At 48.8% G+C, this 19,532-nt stretch overlaps 1 protein-coding gene across 4 annotated transcripts in view; it reads right to left on the bottom strand.

Annotated features, from left to right (window-relative positions):
- FGF12 (fibroblast growth factor 12) overlaps positions 1–19,532 on the bottom strand; it is a 228,185-nt gene that overhangs the window by 96,338 nt on the left and 112,315 nt on the right. The window contains exon 1 of one of the 4 annotated variants that reach the window (XM_037407491.1): positions 5,441–6,839. The exons of the other annotated variants lie outside the window; for them this stretch is intronic. Within the exon in view, the coding sequence (XP_037263388.1) occupies positions 5,441–5,639 (199 nt within the window). The 5' untranslated portion in view covers positions 5,640–6,839. Of the gene's footprint in view, positions 1–5,440; positions 6,840–19,532 lie in introns of those variants that run through there. 4 annotated transcript variants of the gene reach the window in all.

Genomic DNA, 19,532 nt, shown 5'->3' with positions numbered 1-19,532 from the left:
AGTGGCTTACTGACTGACATGCTCACCCACAAGCTGTGTTGCAAAGCGGGCTGGCAGCTGAGTTTTCCATGCTCAGGAGTGAGCTGGGACTCTGCAGTTCTTCCCCAGATTTTACAGCCAGAGAGCTCAGGGTTGCTACCCGACCACCTCCCAGTAACTGAGCACAGGCACACACCGTGACAGTCACCACATCTGCAAGTCACGAACGTGTGTGATACCACCCCCGGGGATCAATTTGATAAAATGAACCCCCTCTGCTGAGCTGTCATGAGCAGGAGGGAGCATTTTCCCCGCTCCTGGCTGTTTTGGCATTCACTAGCACCGGCGGGCGCAGAAGGACCTTACAGAGCTATGGCAGACCTCACCGATGACAGACTGCCCCAGACAAGGAGGATGCACACCCTCAGGGCTGTGCCCCTTCCCCTTGACATGAGGCTCATGTTTGGCTGCCCACTTGGCATGCACACCCTCATCTCAGCTAACACTTTTAAGAGCTCTTGCTGGCCAGACAATGCCAAGATTTCCAGCCATTTCCATTTCCTCCAGCCATTCCTTAGAGGTGGGGCACAGCACCAAATCCTGCAGAGGAGCAGGCAGAAGAATGGGATGGACCCCCCCTTGGCTGGGCACACATCCAGATACTCATACAAACATTATGGAGAAGTGCTGGGAACCTGCTTGAATCCTACTGCAGACATGCAGCTATGTGCTTGCTGAGATAATGCAGCCGGCATTAGGACACTGTAGCAACAGAGGGGCCAAATTCCACAGGTTAGGCAGATATTACAGCTGTTCTGAGACGAACTACTCCATACAAACAGGCAAGGGCTCAGACAAATTTAACAGGGAGCTAAAAAGGTGGTTTTTACCCTGAGCTTCAAATATCATTTTCACCCTGCATGAAATCAGAAAGGACTTCAGGATTTAACTCGGGGAATTTAACAGCTTGCAGAGATGACAGACTTCTCAAATATTTTAAATGAATTTCGAAATGAACAAAGACCTTCTGTGTCCTTCAACTAAACTTGCTCTTGTATTTTACTTATACTGCTGCATAAATATCTACATACGTACATTTTAAATTCCAAATCTCCATTTATTATTCAAAATGAGAAACACCACAAAGGGAAAACATGTTTTAATTTACTGCGGTTTTTCTGTGTGTGAGCCGTTTTCTTCACTTGGGAAGAAGCCGTTAGATCTCTTTAAGGAAAAGCATCCTTTCCCTGGAGGAGCACAAAATACATATCAGATGGGGTGGGGGGGGATGAAAAAGACAACACAGGATTTTTTTCTTTTTCCTGGGGTAAAAAAAACCTGTTTGAGACTGAGCTTTGCATTCTGAGCTGGAAACTCATCTACAGAAGCAATGCCTGCAGGGATGGAGGCGATGCTACCGAGTGCCTGGCACTGCCTGACCCAAAGCTTCTTGAATTCAAACATGGTTTCCCCAAGTAACACCACCCTGTCAGTGAGCTTCACTCAGATAAAATCTCCACCAACCCCCACAGATACTGTGCCTGATGCTCCAGCCTGTTTCCCTTCATGCAAAGCCCCCAAACACCATAGCTTCAGGGGCTATGGCACGATGGAAGGCCACCTGCACCCCAGCTCTCCAGAGTGAGCTCTGCCTGAGAAGATGGTTGATGAAGCAACGGCCACAGCTTTCACTGACAAGCTGGACCCACCAGCCTAGGGTTGCCAGCCTGTCACAGAACAGCTGAAGAAGGGACATGCCTGGATGCTTTAATTCAGTCACAGAGGGGATGAAACTACTTGGTTCAACCATTTGTTGGCAGAGAAGTCATGTAGAGAGAGCTGCTTTGTCTAGTCTTCCGCATTCAACTCCTGGATCTATCATTCTCTGATGAAGGATCCATCTCTTGAAACTGCACCAAAAAGCCATACCATACAGCAATTTCTTTTGAATCCTCTATCAAGTTACTCTGGTCAGACCAAAATACATAATTTAATCTTTTCTAGCTGTACCTTATACTTACAACCATACAGGTACTGTTCAACATACACATATTCTGCTTGTTATCTGCACAATTGCAGTCAACGACCTGTACTGATTCACAATAATGGGATTAAGCCCATGTGTCCAAATTTTCAGCTTAGTCCACAGCACTCAGCATCCTTATTTGGCCTGTCTTAAACTGATATGTCATCTTAGAGCCAAACACATGCAAGAGATATAAAAGAACATAGAGCGTGCATGAGAGCGCGCTGCCTTTGTCCATTGGAAAGGCAGATGAAACAACTGCTCATTTTACAACATGGTGCTTATTGCAACCACAAATGAGATGTTTCGGCAGTCTGTTTTCCCTAGGAGCTGACAGCTTTGATTACACAAGATGTCCCTGCACGGACCTGGTTCCCCATAGCCTGCCACAACCTGCGACTACTCATGCCCACCGCCGAGTGAGCCTGAACTGCTACTGGGTGCGAATTCTCCCTTCCCATAGGAAAGCAGGAGTATTTCACTCTCCCTTCACAGGCTGCGGAGCGGAGCACAAGGTGCCAACCAGTGCAAAGCAACTCCACTCACGCACATCTTGATGAATATTTTAGTTACAGCACTAAGTCACATATTAAAAACACTTAATTGACCTAAGTTCACGCAGTTACTTTTACAAAAGCAAAGAGTGAAGGGAACATGAACCACCACCAGAGTTATAGTTCTGTAATGGTGCGAGTTGCTACAGCTCCACCGTTGCCGCATCGTAAGCTCACTGGCAGCGGGGGACCCAAAGCGCAGCGTGCTGGAATGAGCATCAGGAATTACATCTCTGTGTCACGTAACTGCTCCATGCCTTGGTCTCGCCTTCTGTAAAATGGGAAGAATCCTCTCCATTTGGTAGAGCTTGTTGAGTACTACAGATGAAAATCGCTCTGTAAATGTGAAGTATTTTGACAGTTACTCCCCATAGCCATAAAACAAGGTCATGTTTAAAAAGGTAAAGATAGCTCTCCTAGCACTGTACCATTTCCAAATGGGATTGTATCCCTTTTGAACATGGATGTTTCTCACGTTCCTTTCACTGACTCGCAAACTACTGAGCCAGCATATCATTAAGTACACATAATCACTGGGGGTGTGGGTCACTGCACAATGTATGCATGTTTCTTTAAACCAGCTTCAATTCATTTGCCTGTCATTCCCTATGCAGAAGAGTGACTACCATGAGTAAGTTATCTGGGCACAATACACTCCCTGAATAAACAAACTCAGCAGCAGCAAACCCAGTGGCATGCTGCCTTCTGAGCAGCATACCTGAGCCCAGGAAGATGTACCACTGAAAGAAATCTCTATTTAAAAGATGGATTTAGGGCACTGAAGCAGACACAGTCCATACTCTGGGAAGTCACTTGATTTTTTTCTCAAAGCAACTTAATTCCTCTACTTCTTTCATTTTATAAAATGAATACAGTACTAGTTACAAGTGATTGACTGACAGCTCTAAAGACTGAACAGCTCTATTTTTACAGCACTGAGTAGCATTGATCCTTCTTCTAAGTCAATAAAAAGCCTTCCTTGAATCACTCTGGTGATTCTGGTAAGTCATCGAACACCTTCCTCAGCATGGAAAGTCCATGCAAGTTGAGGGAATTCTTAGCATTCATCAATTCTTCACAGGTATTCAGTGAGACCCAAGGAAGCAGAATTGGACCTGTGCAGCTGGGAGCGCTGTGGCAGGACCAACAAAAAGCCTCACCAACCCCACCCTGCTGTAAAAGTCACTCAAACTTTAATGAGACAAAACATCTTGAAATCTAGGTAACAGGTCTAGACTCTCCAGCCCTTTTAGTCCTTGAGGGACGTCATTCAATAGCAGATGGAGATGAGAAAAAGAGGAATGGGAAAAGATTTCATCAGTGAGACTCCCAGGTCCCACTCGTGATACTGCAAAGAGTGTTTCCTGAGACAAAGTGACCACACTTCTGGGGCAAGAGCCATCTTTTCATCTGGGCTCACAGGTTAACTTATGGGATGGTCCAGCAAGCTACCACTCATCATGCCTTGAGAATAAAAAAAGGAAAAAAAAAGGCAACTTTTCCCTTTGAATATTTCAAGCCATGCTATAATTTCAGATATTTTGCATCCTCTTTTGGTTACTGCTTTAAAACAGACCGTTAAGGAGTCTAGTTTTCACAGCCTAAGCTATGCATTGCAAGTCTTGAAGCATTTTGCTAGCTAAATGTAGCCCTTGCCCCACAGCCTGTGGATCAGGGGTGCTAACAGCAATCCAGAGAAATTATTCTTTCTGTTTTGTTGACAACAGTAAGTGGCCCTCTATAGCATGAGGCTTTCCCCCCTGTTTCTTTGTGTTCCTCGCTTAAACACAGGTCACGGACCTCAATCTACAGACCAAAAGAGGAGCCCTCAGCTAGCTCTGACACCTTGCTGGAAGAGTCATGACTAACAGAATTTAGATGTGCAGAAGGAGCTTCATGAAGAGGCTAATCAACAAAAAAAATACTAAGGTATATGGAAAACATGAGAGGATTACACAGGTTGATGGCACATCCCAAGGAGCTGAGTAAACAAGTATCGCTGTTTTTTAACCATGATACTTTAAGGGACATCTGAGAAAAGTACACATTCACAGCATCTTCTCAAACCAATCTGTTTTCCTACCTTAGTAGTGATTTATAGCAAGGAAAAAAATAAAGGAAGAAGTAAAGAACATTTCAACTGAGGGCCTACTCTTGCCATGTACCAAGTTCTCACACCTACCAAGGATGGCTGAGAGCACAAAGCACAGCTCAGAACTGAAACCGTGGGTGGTGGGACTTCATCGTGGAAATATGAGCAACACGTACACTAAGGCTTAAGTTTTCCACAATGAACCAAGACTGAGCACACACACACACAAAAAGATAAAGAAAGGGGAAAGAAAAGACTACCCTAAAAACCATTTCTAGGTCCTTGCAAGCTCAACATCAGGTGTAACAGTCGCGCAGCTGTCATCTAGAAAGCTTTCCCAGCTAATGAAATGCCCAGTACAACTCTGTTCGTGAAGTAGCAAGCACTTGATGGATCTAGTTATCATATGGCCACAATTCTGATTGATCCTCACTTTATCGATTTCCTTGTCACTATGCAGAAAATAAGAGGAGACTGCTTAAAAAGCGTATCTATAGGGAGGTGGAAAAATACAATTCTGGGTTAAGCTAGCACTGATGAAGCGGGTGGGTCTCTTCTCCCGGAGGACCCCGCTTTGCTCACGCCTCGGACAGCTGTGGAGGGATGCCGGTGGCAGCTCGGTGCCCACCCAGCCCACCAGCCCGAGATGGAGACCCGCCAGGACCCAGCAGAAAGTTGATCACGGCGCAAGCCTGTCCCCGTCGGTACCCCCCGGGCAGCCCGCCGGCGGGTGCGGGGCTGCCCCACGGCGCCCAGCGGGTCCCCACGGCCCCGGCCCGCCGTACTCACCCGGTCTCCTCCTCACCGGCCTTTTCCTGCCGCTGCAGAAACGCACTTTGCTGAAGACCCCCAGAACGTGCCTCTCGCAGAGGGAGCGCCCGTCCTTGCTGGGGCTGGAGCGGCGCTTGGAGGCGGACACCCGGTCGCTGTTGGACTCCCTCGCCTGCCGCTTCTGCCGGATCAACGAGCTGGCGATAGCCGCTGCCATCGCCGCTCATGGGCCCCCCCGCGCCGCTCCGCTCCGGGGGGCGCCGCCCGGGCGCGCTGGGGCCGAGCCGCCGCCGCGCCCCGCGGGGACGGGGGACGGGGACGCCCCGCTGAACGCGCTGCAGCCCCGAGTCCCGGCGCCGGGGAGGGCTCAGCCGGCCAGGCGGAGCAGGGCGCCCGGGCTAACAACCATGGCTGGCCGCCGGACCCCGTCGCCCATGGGTCTGTCCCCGGGGAGCGCAAATCCCGGCGCGGGCGGCCGTCGGCGAGACCCCCCGGCCGGGCTGGCGGTGCCCCCGCGCCTTGTAAATCCGGGAGGCGGCTGCCCCGCTCGCAAAGGTCCGCTGGCAGCAGCTGTGTCCGGGGGGGGGCGGGGGGGAGCGCGGAGGATCCGCGAGTCCCTGCGGCGCGGTGCCGCTCCGCTCGGGCGCAGGCGGCGGCGCTTCCTCCCGCCGGCCGCCCTCCGGTGAGGGGCCGTGGGATGAGTCAGAGCCCCCCCGGCCCGCGGCCGGCCCCGGCCCCAGCGCGGTTGCTCCGAGGCGCGGCGCGGCAGTGCGCGCACATGGACGCAGCTCCGCTCCGCTCCCGCGGCCGGGCTCAGGGCGAGCCGCGCTGCATTTCTGTTTGCACTCCTCCTCTTCCTCTTCCCCCCCCCTCCCCACTCCGCTCTCAGAGAGGGCGGGAGGGGAAGGAAAAAGCAGCCACGGGAAAAAGCAGCAGGCCAGCAAACGAACAAAAAAGAGGCAATACCATAAAATTAAATTTAAAAAAAAAAAAAAAAAAAAAAGAGGCGCCTCGGCCGCGGGTGCGGGCTCACATCGCCGCAGCTCGGCGCCCCGGGCTCACAGCGCCATGGCTGGCGCAGCTCCCCCAGCCCTGCTCGCCGCCTCTGCCCCGGCAGCGGCTCTCCCCGACGGCAGCAACCCACATCGTCCGGCCCGGCGGGAGGCCGCGGAGCGCTCGGCACCGGGGCAGCCCCGGGCCCGGCTGCCGCGGCGGGAACGGCGGCGGGAGGAGCGATGCGAGGTGGGGAGGGGGTGGTGGAGGAGGAGGAAGAGGGCGGGGGGGTGCGGCGGTGGCTGCTGCTGCTGCTCCGTGCGGAGCTCAGGATGCTCCGCGGTGCCGCCCGACGGCTGCGGGGCGAGGAGGAGCCGAGCCGCGCCCGCTGCCCGCCCGCATCCTCCGGCCCGGCCCGGCAGCCGGCGGGGGGGCGAGGCGAGGCGGGGGGAAGGCGAGGGGAGGAGGGGCCGGGGAAGCCCCCCCCGGACGCCCACGCCGCGCGGGGCTGCTGCCAGGGCGACGGGGAGCCCCGCAGCGGCCGGGCGGGTCGGGTCGGTACCGGCCGGGAGCCGGGCTCCGGGCGAATTGCAGCTGCTCCCGCTCGCCCTCCTCTACGCAATCCTACGTGATCGAGGTTTGGATGAGAAAAATCGCGCAGGCACAGCGAGGCAACTGCAGCTCCGCGGCGGCTCTGCCCCTCCGCCCGGGCAGCCCCCGGGCCGCCCGCCGCCCCCGCGGGGAACCGGGCTTCCCCGGCGCCGCAGCCCCGCCCGCCCCCGCCGCAGCCACCCCGGGCACCTCCTCGGGCATCGCGCCGGGTGCCCGAGCACCCAGCCTCAGCCTCCACGGCTTGCCCGGCTCCTCCGTGCAAGCAGAGGCAGGGCGGCAGCCCCCGCGCCCCCGGGGCTGCTCTGGGGGGGGGCGGTCGGTGCCCCGTCTGGGCAGCGTGTCAGCCGCCTGCAGCCCACCGGGCTGGTAGCGCGGCCCCGAGGCAGCCCTCCGGTTTATCAGCGGGTGCTGTGCTCGGGGCAGCCCGCAGGAGCCGGGCGGGCTCCCTTGTACCCCCAGACACAGAACTGCAGCGAGCAACGTTTCAGGTGCAGACGTACAGCTCTGGTTATCCGGATCTGTAGCTGGTGTTGCTGCCCTAAGCATGGGGCTTACCGGATTTCAGGTTCAAGCAACAGCTAACGAGTGTGTGGGCAAGAGGTGATGAGCAAGATACCCCAGGGAGCGTAAAGTGGCCAGAGCTGGGGGAGAGGGGATCTCTGCTGGGAAGGAGACACCTGCCCTAGCATAGCTGGGTATAGGTGGGTACCAGTGGCAGGATGAGACTAATCCAGTCCTGGAGGTGTAGGGGTGAAGCATGTACCTAGCTGAAGAGGACACTTCAGACCAGTTGGTGAGACCCCCTGGGAATTATCAACTTCAGCAAAATCATCTTTGTAACTACTTCATTGCAAGAACTTCAGTGCTGAACTATTTTGATGTATTGGGGGGGTGGGGGGGGGGTGGGGATTGAGGGAAATGCAACTGAAACAACCACCCACCATGTCCATAAAGATTAACTAAGTTCACTCTTAATCCCTATGCATGCCAAAATGAGGTGGAATCAGGTTCTCCAGGAGAGAACAGAGGAGGAAGATACTCAAAACCATTTGGGAGATATAAACATTTGGCTGTTGATCTCTTTTTAACTGCTGCCAACCTTTCTGAGCAGATTTCACTGTCCCAATCAATAAAGATTTTTCTTCCCTTTCCTGTAGCTAAAATGCTTCATATTTTAATTTTTTCTGCCGGATTATTTCACTTGACATCAAAGAATGTTGCAGTACAAGGTACAGGCATGGCCTAAAGAAAGCTGTTTGCAATCAGAGAATCACTGTCTAAACTACCAGTGAATTATCCAAAGCTTCATCTTCAAAGGATGTGAGCAAATCTGATATCTTCACAAGAAAGAGGTTTGCCATTGATATATACTTTTTTGCCTGTAGTCTTCAAATCTCTGGTGGAAGAATGCTGTTTTATCCCCACCACCCCCCATCAGATAAGTTTCAGTTATTTCGACATGCGACTAATTTGTTTTCTTGTACAGCTGTAAACTAGGAGCAGCAGCTCTGCACTTAAAAATGATCCTCATCAGTGATAAAGTTGGTTACAGTATTATTTTTTTCTGGTGATTTGTGGATCTGAAAAGACAGTGCTGTGACTCCAAGAAAAAATGCTTCTCCCAGGTCTCTCTGCTTCTGCAGTGATGGAATTAAATTAAAGCAGAGGTTGTGAAACTGAATATAATGTTGCATTTGCTAGCACATAGGTCTGTATTTATACAGGCTGTACAATTATATATTTATATTTATACAGGCCATATATTATATGTCCAAGGAGTATACAGGATTTGGTTCTGGCACCGGGCACAGCGCCACGAACTCCTGGTGACATTACTGGCATGCTCATCTGCTCTGCACCACTCTGGATCATGCCCCAGCTTCACAAAAATTTCTGAAGAGCCCATGCTTTTATAAATGCCAAGCAAGCCCAGAGTGGTCTTGAGCTGGAAAATTAAAGGCCAACCTCATCGTGTTGCTTCACTGTCATTCTTGCAGGTGAAACGTTACCTTTGGTGGTCGGCCAAGTGAAACGGAAAAGCCTCCACATACTTTGGTCTTTACCAGTGGAAGTTCTCTCCTTCAACTTCCATTTGGGTAAACAGAGCTCAAAACATCTCCCATTTTCAGCTGTTATAGCTGCTCCTCAGAGTGTAGTGCCACTTATACTGCTCCATACGAGCTAGCCCCTGCTGAATCCAGGGGCTGCATTCCTCATTGCCACCAGCAGAAGCTGAATTGTTTTACCAAACTGGGTCAGTATAGCATTTTTCCTTAAGGTGCATAATTCTTGTAAACATATTTCTATTTAATATATTATTATTATATCTGTAATATAGAATTATTAAGGTGATTGTTCTCCCCTGGGCTCCCCCCCTCCCGACCTGCTCTGGAAAGCTGTACAACGCACATGGTGAAGAAGGAAAGAGAGAATAGTACTGATTTATAAAATGAACAAGCAAGATGATGTTTTGATCATGTTGGAGAAATATGCCAATGCTCCTCCTGCAGTTCATGGAGAAAGGCCCCATCCTGCACACAGGAGCAGACAGAGGGTCAGACTCCCCATGGCTGTTGGAGAATCCGACTCAAAACACACTTTAAACATCCCCACCCTAAGCTACAGGAGCCTATGCATTCGGCACTCTCTATGGAAGGAGGCCAATATAAACATTTCAAAACACCCTCATTTCCGAGGTTTTGCTCCCTTGATAAACCCACTCTTCTGTCCTCAGTGCTGAGGTTTAAAATGAAGGCCTGGCTGAATTTCAGGGCTTTGGTGGCTTGAACAGAGAAGAGATCTAGAATTGCATTCCCTTACCTTCCTAAACAGAACAATCTATCTAGGTCAAAACGGAGGTTATTGGCATCTTTCCTTAGTGAAGTGCAATAATTCCCGCAGGGTTGCTAACAGAATATCCTGTTTATTTTTCATAGTGCCTTCAAAAGCCATGGGCTATGTTCTGTAGATTCAGTCATTAGGCATGTCTCTGCTTTACTAATTCTGTACACACAGAGCTAACTACAAATGACAGAAGTGTTATGCAGGTTTTTTTGCTGTTTTATCTGCATAGCTACCGACAGTGCATGCATGAAAGTTAAGGAAGAGATTTAAATTTAATACCCCTTTAAAACGTATATACATATTGCTGTAGTTGAATGGGAAAAAGAAAGACACCTATCTTTGTCCAATAATTGTGAATGGCCTAATTCACCATTTTCCAGCAGCATAGCAACAAATCTCTTCCAATAGGAAGACACTGTTGAGTTTGAAAGTCTGCATGCAGACACCTCTTAAGAATTGTACCCAATTTTCATGCTGTGTAAATTACATCTAAAATGTGCATTGCCAGGGCTGCTTATTAAGCAGAATTAAGCCCATATCCATGTTTTATTAACTTTATTCTTTACAAGGTAGCCCCTTATTGCATGTCTAGCATAATTAAAAATCACGCAGCCTAGGCATTCCCCAGTTTCTCTGCGTGGGTGGACTTAAAAAAAAACCACCGTGCCTGGGTAACCTGATAAAGAAATGACAAGACCTTACAGTATTTTGCTTATTTTATGTGCAGGGTAATTCTGTTTACAATGCATAGGTTTATATCTATATAACAATTCCCATGGCCACTTAAAAATATGCTGTTTGGGAAGAGAGATCTGGCCCTAAACAGCAGTGGAGTACAAAAACTAGCTGGCTTTCTGGGCTTTTCTTGCACAGCCGAGCTCTGAGCTGACTAGGCCTTTTAATAAACACAGAAGAGACTGCATCATCTGATTGCTATATTAAAATAATTTCTTTAATGGGCCCCTCACCCCCTTTCTTGGCTTCAAAGATTCAATTAAAACAAAATTTGCAACTCATCATGAGGAGTATTCATTAGCCTACCTGGTGTCTTTAAAAACAGCTCCAGCCTGGGGAGAAGCTGGGCTTATCTGTGCCTTAAAGCAAGTGGCAGGTAAGCAGTTACGCAGATTGCAGAATAAAACCATTGCTGAAAAAAACGGGCCACACAAGCAGCACCAACACAATACAACCAGCTGGAGCCCAGAAGAAGAAAGACAGGTCAGTGCCTGACCTGCATGCAAGACCTGGGGCTTGTTCGAGACGAGCTAGTCTCAAAGCTGCTGTTACCCCAATGGTGCTGTTCATCAGCCGTTCTGCCATTGCCTCCCCCAGTGGGACTGGGGCATGAAAACCTGCTGTCCTTGCAGGACATGCTTCAGCTGCGGCTTCACTGGTGGCAAGAGTCCAAGAGAAAGGGCCTGCAAACACCTGCCCAGCGACCGGTCCCACACAGCACTTCAGTCATTCAGGTGATGCAGGGAGGAAGCCTCACAGAAGGGTCTCCAGTGGAGGAGCAATGAAAGGATGGGTGCTCTACTTGCAGATAACTGCATGCAAGGCAACGCTGAGAGCCCTCTCTTCCTGAGCAAGGGATGCACAGCCAACCAGCTGCTCCAGGCTTAGAAGCACCCACCTAAGCATATGGAAAGAAAACTCAAGTATCTTCTTGCTTGTACTATAGCTACTGAATTTAAGAGACGGGACAGACAGCTGCCCCCCTTCCTTCTCCTCCTGTCCCTCACTGGGCTTCTCCTGACATCTAGCAACTCCCTCCACCTGCCCCTTAGGGACTTTTTCACCCGTGGTCACCCCTCTAATAGCCCTAAGCCACAGGAACTGGATGGGGAGGGAGGTCATGGGCTTGAGATTTCATCTCAGTTCTTATGCCTGACAGGAAAAGAGCACATGCCTTGTGCTTTTAATGCAGAGCAGGAGCTGGAGGCTGAACTAGGTGAAATAGCCACCACAGAACAACCCCAGTTGTGAGCCTGAAAACACATACAGCATGCCCTTCCCTGTCTGAAGCAGAGACCCAGTCCTCAGACTTCAGGGTAGCAGCACTTCCATGAACGAGACAACTCCTACAGCCTTCCAGTCTCTAGGAAGAGGTCAGCTGTTCCCATCGTTTCCTTTGAATCCTGTTTGATGACAGCCTGTAGCCCGTTCTGGCCTACGGTTTCAAAAATGCAAGACGTGTCCGGTTCCACAGACATGGAACCTGGTTGTGTCTGGCTTTACATCTCACCTGCTTGCAGGTGATGTGTTCTGGGTGGAGAGGGAAGTGTGACCCTATAGTGCAGTTCCAGGCCCAGGGCTTCCACACGCCTGGGCTTCGGAGGTCTAAAGGGGTGCCCATGCTTTTCCCCCCTCCCTGGGAGGAAGGAAAGCTGCTCAAGCTGTGAAACCTCTACATGTTGTAACCGTGCAGCCAGACATTGATTCCAACCAAAACCATTTTCAAGAGTGTCAGGAAAAACCTTTCAATTTAAAGTTTCCATCAAGCTGACTTTGCTGAAAGTCAAACAGATCCTTCCTGATTAGATCTTGTCTGAGGCAAACCAGCCCGATTAGGTGATTGAGAACGATAAAAAGAAGGGACAGAGAATGAAACCCCTATCACGTTCCTTCAGCAGCAGAGTGGGAGCCTCTGCTCCCCAGCAAGTCAGGGTTTGGAGACTGGAGACGTCAGCCTCCTTCATGCATGTGTGTTGCACTGTCGTAGACCAGGAGGGGGGGAAGGGAGAGATGCTGTCAAGGAGAAACAACAAACTCTCTCCAGACCCATAAATCTCTCCAGCTGCACATGATGGATTCTGCCAGACCTAAGGAGGCCTTGGAAATTTCCCAGACCCCAAATTCTCTTGTCCCTTCATCCAGCTTCCAAACCCATAAGAAGCCCAGCATTCACAGCCTGAGCCAGGTCGAAGCTCAAATCCTGCTGGGTCAGAAAAGCAGTGCTTCAGAGGGGCAGCCCGGTGCAGTTCAGAGAGCTCGCAGGAAATGCAGTGACCCTGACAAAAACTGGTACTCCCACTGCCATCAAGCTCTGCAAAACAGGAGTGCCAGGACATTAATCCTGCCCTCAGGATGCCTCTGAAGTTACATGCATCCAGACTACATCTTATTTAACCAAACCTGCTTATTTCTCCTGCATACTGCAAGGGCATGCTGAACACTAAATGGAAATAGGAGATTACAGCTGTCATACAGCTAGGACAAGGTCTGAGGACTCCTTCATCCCCCGCTGACCTAAAGTGCTGGGTAAAAAGGATCTGGGTGAATACATCGCTTCCCCCACATACCCTTGGACTCCAAACACACCTCTTGCTATTTGCATTGTAATTTATTTCCCTCCCCAGCCATAAATCAACTTTTTTTATCTCCCCAGTAAAATGAAATCCCATGTCCTCTCTCCCCAGACTTTCACAGCTACTGCAATCCAGGCACTGATAAAGATACCAGTGGCTGGGAAGCAAATCCAAGTTTGCCAAGGATACCGAGACTAATGCACTAGTAATTAGTGATTGCAGCAGGTCTGGTGAAGAGACTAAACTGAACTGATGTGGAAACCAAGTTCATAGAAACAAGGTTCAGTTTAATGCAGCCAGATCAAACCTCTGGGGATAAATGATGCAGTCTGCATTTCTTCAAGACTGGGCACTTTTTTTTCCACCAGAAAGTAATGACTCTGAGAATTGGGAACCATGAGAGAGATACAGCTGAACAGAAGCTTTCTCCACAGAACTGCAGCTGGGAGAGCCCAAGCCCAAGGGTGCATGCGTGGAGCAATGGGGAGCAGAAGCATTTCACTCTGTCACATTTGTACGCAGTGCAGCAAACACCGGTATCACAAAAGTCACAAAGTTTGGTTGCCACACTTCAGGTGGCAGGGATCAGGATATAGCTCCAAGAGGGTCTGAGGCCTACAAAGATTGGGGTTTAGTGAGAGACTTGAGCAGTTCAGTCTCTTTGTTGCAGTAATAAGGACATCTACAGGGGATTCACATGGGGCCACCCTGTAGAAATGCTCTTGGTACTCGGCTGTATTTATCCTGTTAATACTGTGGCCACTGATAGTTTGCTGTTGCTGAAAATCTGGCCACAGAAGAAAAATGGTTGAAATCCTCTGTATCCAAGAGAATGACAGGGAAGACTTGGCCTGACTGATAAATCTCTCACCTCTCAGTAAGAACGTTTTTGAAAGGATGGACTCTTTCAATCCAGCAAAGTCAGAAAGAGATCTGGAGGCTATGAGTCAAGGCAAGGCGCATGTTTGTTGTTAATAGCAAAGGTAATTCATCAAGAGAACGACATGGCAAAAGTTGTGATGGATTCTCTATCATTTCACTCTAGGAACCAACCTCTTTCAAAAACAGATGAGTTGATATCATAGCGCACAGGGTACAAAGGACCCTGGAGAGGTCACCCCTGTACTGTGCCAGCAGTACCTTCATCATCGCTGACAAGGTTGCTCCAGTCCCTGCTTAGGGACCTGCAGCAGTGGAAATCCCACAGCTCCCTTGGGAATGTGGCTCTGCACCACCCTCAGCTGAGAAAGGCTCCTCCTAACATCTAGTCCAAATCTCACTTATCTAAAAATTTCTTGCTTTACTGATACACCTGCCACAGAGGACTTACTGGGCTTACTCTGTGCAGTCCTGACTCAAGTGAAGCAGGAGATCAGACCGCGCAATCATAACAGCCCCTTCTGCTTGACTTCTGCGACTCACCCAGCATCAGTCAGCATTAGAGCAAATATAAGCAGAAATCCACTTTGCAGAAAATCTTGCGTTCAAAGTTATGTTTCTTCCCCACGAGGAATGAAAATGAGACCTTTTGGAGCCCACAATGAAATGCCAGAGGAGCAAGAAAGCATACTACTATGGCAGAACTGGTGGTCTCACTGCTTTAAAGACCAAGACTTCAAGGGTCTGCTTTTGCACCAGGTGGAGTAGTGGCATGAAAATGGATCTTTAAATCCATGGGCAGCAGGCTTTTCTGTGATGACTATTTCCTTTCTCCCTTCCACAGTTTTGATAAAGTGGCATTTTTAAAGGGAAAAAAAGCTCCACTACCAATTGTTTAGCTGCTCCTTCTGTAGGCATCCATCACAGCCTCCCAAACTGTATCACTCACATGTGTCTCTGACACAAATTACAGTTTTGGCCTTTTCTGCCCTCAGACCGCTGAACTCCAGAGGTGGTTAAAGCAGAAGCTGCAACAGTGCTCTAGCCACTTTGTAGGGCTCTTCTGGGGCTTTCCAAGAATAGCTTTTGGACACAGCCATGTTTCCTTGCATCCTTTATTCATGACCTCTCTACAGCTCCTGTCTTGGACAAGGAACTCCTGTACAGTGTGATTTCTTTCCTCGTCTCTGGCCATGCTTGCCTGTTCGCCCCCTTCACGTACATGTTTCTCTTCCTGCTCCAGGGAAAGAGTTAGTGTCTCTTTGGTCTATTCTATCACGTAACACAAAAAACATGATTCAGTTAAAGGGCTGTTGGAGCCTCCTACAAACAAGTCATTGATTGACCAGAGTAGATGACCAGAGACTACTCCAGTAAAATAGCAAAAATAATCAGAGAGTTATGCCTTCTTTCAGGTGTGGGTGCACAGGCAACAGGCCCTGCTTACCCATCAAAGTCATGTCCTAAAGCCTTCCTTTTTGAACGCAGCTGGGTCCTTCAGGATGAGAGGACAGGATCCCCTGGGTTTCCCTTTCTACCCCCACAAAGGCAGCTACAAAGCTGGGAATGCTGTCCCCCAGCCCAGGGACAGTGTCAGCTACCCCTCCTGTGGCACCCAGCACGATGGCCATGGCTTATCCTTGCCACCTGCTCCACGGCATTTACAGGAGCCCATGGGCACTCCTGGGGCAGCTGTCTGCTGTGTGACACTCCTGTCCCAGTGCAGGGGCAAGGGACAGCCTCCGGTAACAAAGACGAGCTGACAAAGCAGCCAGTGGCACTCCAGCAAAAGGTGCTGTACCTTTGCCAAGTGGCGTCGGATGTAGGGAAACTCACAATAAGAGCTTTCATCTTTCATTATGATTGAAGGGGCTTGCTCTAGCCTGTTGGAAATACCATCTTCTGAGATGCGATGGGCTCGCTGAAGTTCATGCAAGGTAGTATAATCCAGGGGGCAAGTTATTTGCATTCTCTTTTGCAGAACCTTTATACATAAGAGTAGCTGTACTTAGCAATTAGAAAATGTACGAGTGTGAGGGTGGGGAGCCTGAATTAAAAGCCACTTAAGTGGGTACTTGAGCAATTATTGGGAGGCTTCTGAAGAGACATTTTTGTCAGTAATTAAGGAGAACATAGCTTTGTGCTGGGTACAGGTGGCAATATGGCAGCAGAGATCATCAGTGCTCCACAAAGAGATGACCCACTATCCATTAGCTGCAGAGGGATGTTGGGATTTTCTGCCCAAAGAGCATCCTTCAGAGCTGAAAGAGAGCCAGGGCAACAGGGAGGGCTGAAATCCTTGTATTCGCAAAGTCTCAGATCCTCTGCATCAGAGAAAAGGATGCACAAAATTGTTTTTATGAAGCCACCTAGCTCTCTAGGTCCCTGTTCCTCAGCAGAAGTGGGTCGTGCTGGTACCTCTGTCTTCAGCAGTCCCCAAATCCCTGAATTCCTGGAAAACCTTCCCACCCAAAAGAAGCAAAGCATAATGTGCCAGACAGTTCCAGCCTGGTGGACGGTTGGCTTATGCGTCTTGTGAGTGGCATGGGCAGATTCATTGTGACCTGGCTACAAGGATGCTCTCTCTCTCTTCCCTGACTTGTTTCCATAAGCTTTGTCTCCCTTGTCATGCAAACTTTGTCTCCCATGTAATTGGCTTTGGGGATCTTTCTGTTTGTTAAAGAATGCCACTAATACATGCTCCTTTCTCAGCATTTAGAGGCAAATACATTATTTGTTCAGTCCATTATAGCAGATACTTCCAGAAACCCGTGCCTCTAATAGACACTACAGCCCACCTCAAATGCTGTAAAACGTGGGGTGCAAAGAAGGTACCCTCACATGAAAAGCTTGATTTGACAATGAAGTGGCTGAGAAATAGAACTACTCAGGCACTTAGGAAATTGTGAAAACATATAGCTACCAGGGCAGTGTCTGCTTCCTCATTAAAGATGCAGGTAAAGAAGTTTGAAGACAGTAGCAGTAAGAGGAGTGTACGCAACACAAACATGTCCTTGTGAAGAAGCATATTTCACAGGCACTTCATTACCTTCAACAACTTGCAGGTCCTTGCTTATTCATCAGTAAGTCTTAACTGTCGTGAGCCAAAAAACGTGGGTTGGGATCATCAAAATGAACATAAATGAACCAGACTTCCAGATCTCACTGATGCTCCAGGGATCCCCCCTGCAAGCTCCAGCCTCATCCCCTTGCACTACCAATGCTCTGTGCTGAACACGGGGTGTGCAAGAGATCCCTGTGCAGCACACACCAGCTCTCACCCCAATTAAACATGCCAGACTGACTCCTGCAAAGTTTCCCTTCCAAAAAAAATAGTTGACCTAAGGAGGCAGACACCAGGCATTTGTTCTAGAAAAGGCTACATGTTACTCCCAGCCTTATTATCTGCACTTGGATGGCTCCAGCAATTAATGCAATCCCCTTACTTTTCTTTCTTGACCTCTGGCACAATGTGGGGTCTCAAAAGTATTCTTTCTGTTGTTATTTATTTAACCATTTCAATTGGACTCTGTCAGCTTTAATTTGGCCTGGCTTCTCAATTTTGTAGGAAAAAAAAAGTAACTGGAGCATTCATAAACCTTCAATCAAACAGAAAATACACCCACAATATTGTACAGCTTGAATGAAAGCTTTTCTTTTTAAAACAAAGGATGCTCCCTTGTGTTGCTTGAAACCTTGGCACTAAAGCAATTAAGAAAGTGAAACTGGCTACAAACTAAAGCAGAATGGACATGTTTCATAGATCTTCATTGCCCAGGCAGGAAGAAATGTAAACAGGGCATAAATTACAGCAGCCAGAGGACAGATAAGCTGAAGGACAATGCTGGCACAAGAGCAAATGGGTAGACACTGGCCAAGAATAAATTTAGACTAGAAATTAGACATGGTTTCTAGCGATCAGAGGAGTAAGACACTTCCAAAAGGACCAGTGGGCACACCTCTGCTTTCATCCTGCTCCCTCCTTTCCAAGGCGGATTTTTGCATGCATTTATGAAAAGGTGGTGTGACACAGCCTGCAATAATGTGAGCCAAGGGACCCTTTCTCTCATCTATAGCACCAATACTTCTGGTCTTCAGAAAAATCCCTTTTAATGTACTAAGAATGGGGAGACATTTGATGCGCACTCAGTAGGGTTTTTTAATGTCCCTTTAACCTTTGCTAATTGTTCCATCTTGAAATATATCTATCCTAAGTCTTACTCACTTAAATTGATGAAGTTAGCAATAGCAATTGTTGAAGGTTTTTATTTAGTAGTGTCATTAAATAAAGTGAAACAAAATAAGATCCCATAAAATACAAATGGTTTTACGTAAGCGTTGTTAGGGATGCAATGACAGGAGGGCATTCAGTCAAGTGTTTACATTGTTACTATCATTCAGACATCAGCTCCAAAGTTTATCTAATTTGAAAGCCACTCCTGCAGATCCTTGCTACTGATCAGTGCAGTCTGCAGAGACACTTTTCACAAAATCATTCCAGAATAGGAAAGCTGGCTGTCAGCTCCCACATGTGGGGTCCCTGGCCAGTTGGTACCCACATCTGTCTGCACGTGCCTTTTCTGCTTGCTGGATGCTTTGGGGGTACCCAGTATCAGCAGCAGCAGGTATTTCTGCTGGCAGGGTGAGGAGTTAAGGAGGGACATACCCTCAGCTCTTCACTCCAGAAGATCTCCCCTGACCAGGATTGCTGGTCTCTCAACTTAGCTACTATTCAGCCTGAGTAAAACTTACGTTTATGCCTGTAATTTCTGCACTGAACTGCTATATTGCCAGTTAATGTTGTTTAAAAATGAATTGCTGCTGCATAATGTATGGCAGAACAACAAATACACATTAGCTACATATCACAAATCAGATAATTACCAACCAAGATATTCTTATGCGTGTTCAACCTCTTATACGATGTAATAGGACACTATCAAAATAGACCTCACATTACAATGACAGTTTTGGCTTCTAGCACTTTGGCTTTTATCGTAATAAATTCTAATTTTCTGATTTTTATCTGCTCCTCCCCTCTTGCTCCTAGTGGCGTAGGAATTATGATTATGCCAGCTTTAAAACTAGACTGCCTGTTTTTAAAGCAGTCTTTCTGCCTGATTCACAAGCACAGCACTTAAGCATTTGAGACACAAACATTGCAGATCACCCTTAATGCCAGGAGCAGGGCATGGAGTTGACAGGCATCACTTCAACTCCCACGGCCCCCACCTACCCACAGAGTGACCACAGATGGGCACCCACCTCCCCACACTTCTAGTTCCTCCCATCCGTAAAATGAGGGTGATGATACTGCTTTCGTGAGCCTTCACCATCGGAAAGCTTGCAAAGATACTTTCCTGGAGGATTTCAGGGTGAGATTTTTCAAGCAATGGAGACAAAGGGTGCCAATAGAAGAGCTCCCACTTTCCCCATGCTCACACAGATGGAGCTGTCAGGAAGGGCCCCCCCCT

This window comes from Falco rusticolus, chromosome 13, assembly GCF_015220075.1.
Source record: "Falco rusticolus isolate bFalRus1 chromosome 13, bFalRus1.pri, whole genome shotgun sequence".
Lineage (NCBI taxonomy): Eukaryota > Metazoa > Chordata > Aves > Falconiformes > Falconidae > Falco > Falco rusticolus.
The sequence above is the reverse complement of the archived record's forward strand: the minus strand, read 5'-3'. Positions and strand labels throughout refer to the sequence as shown.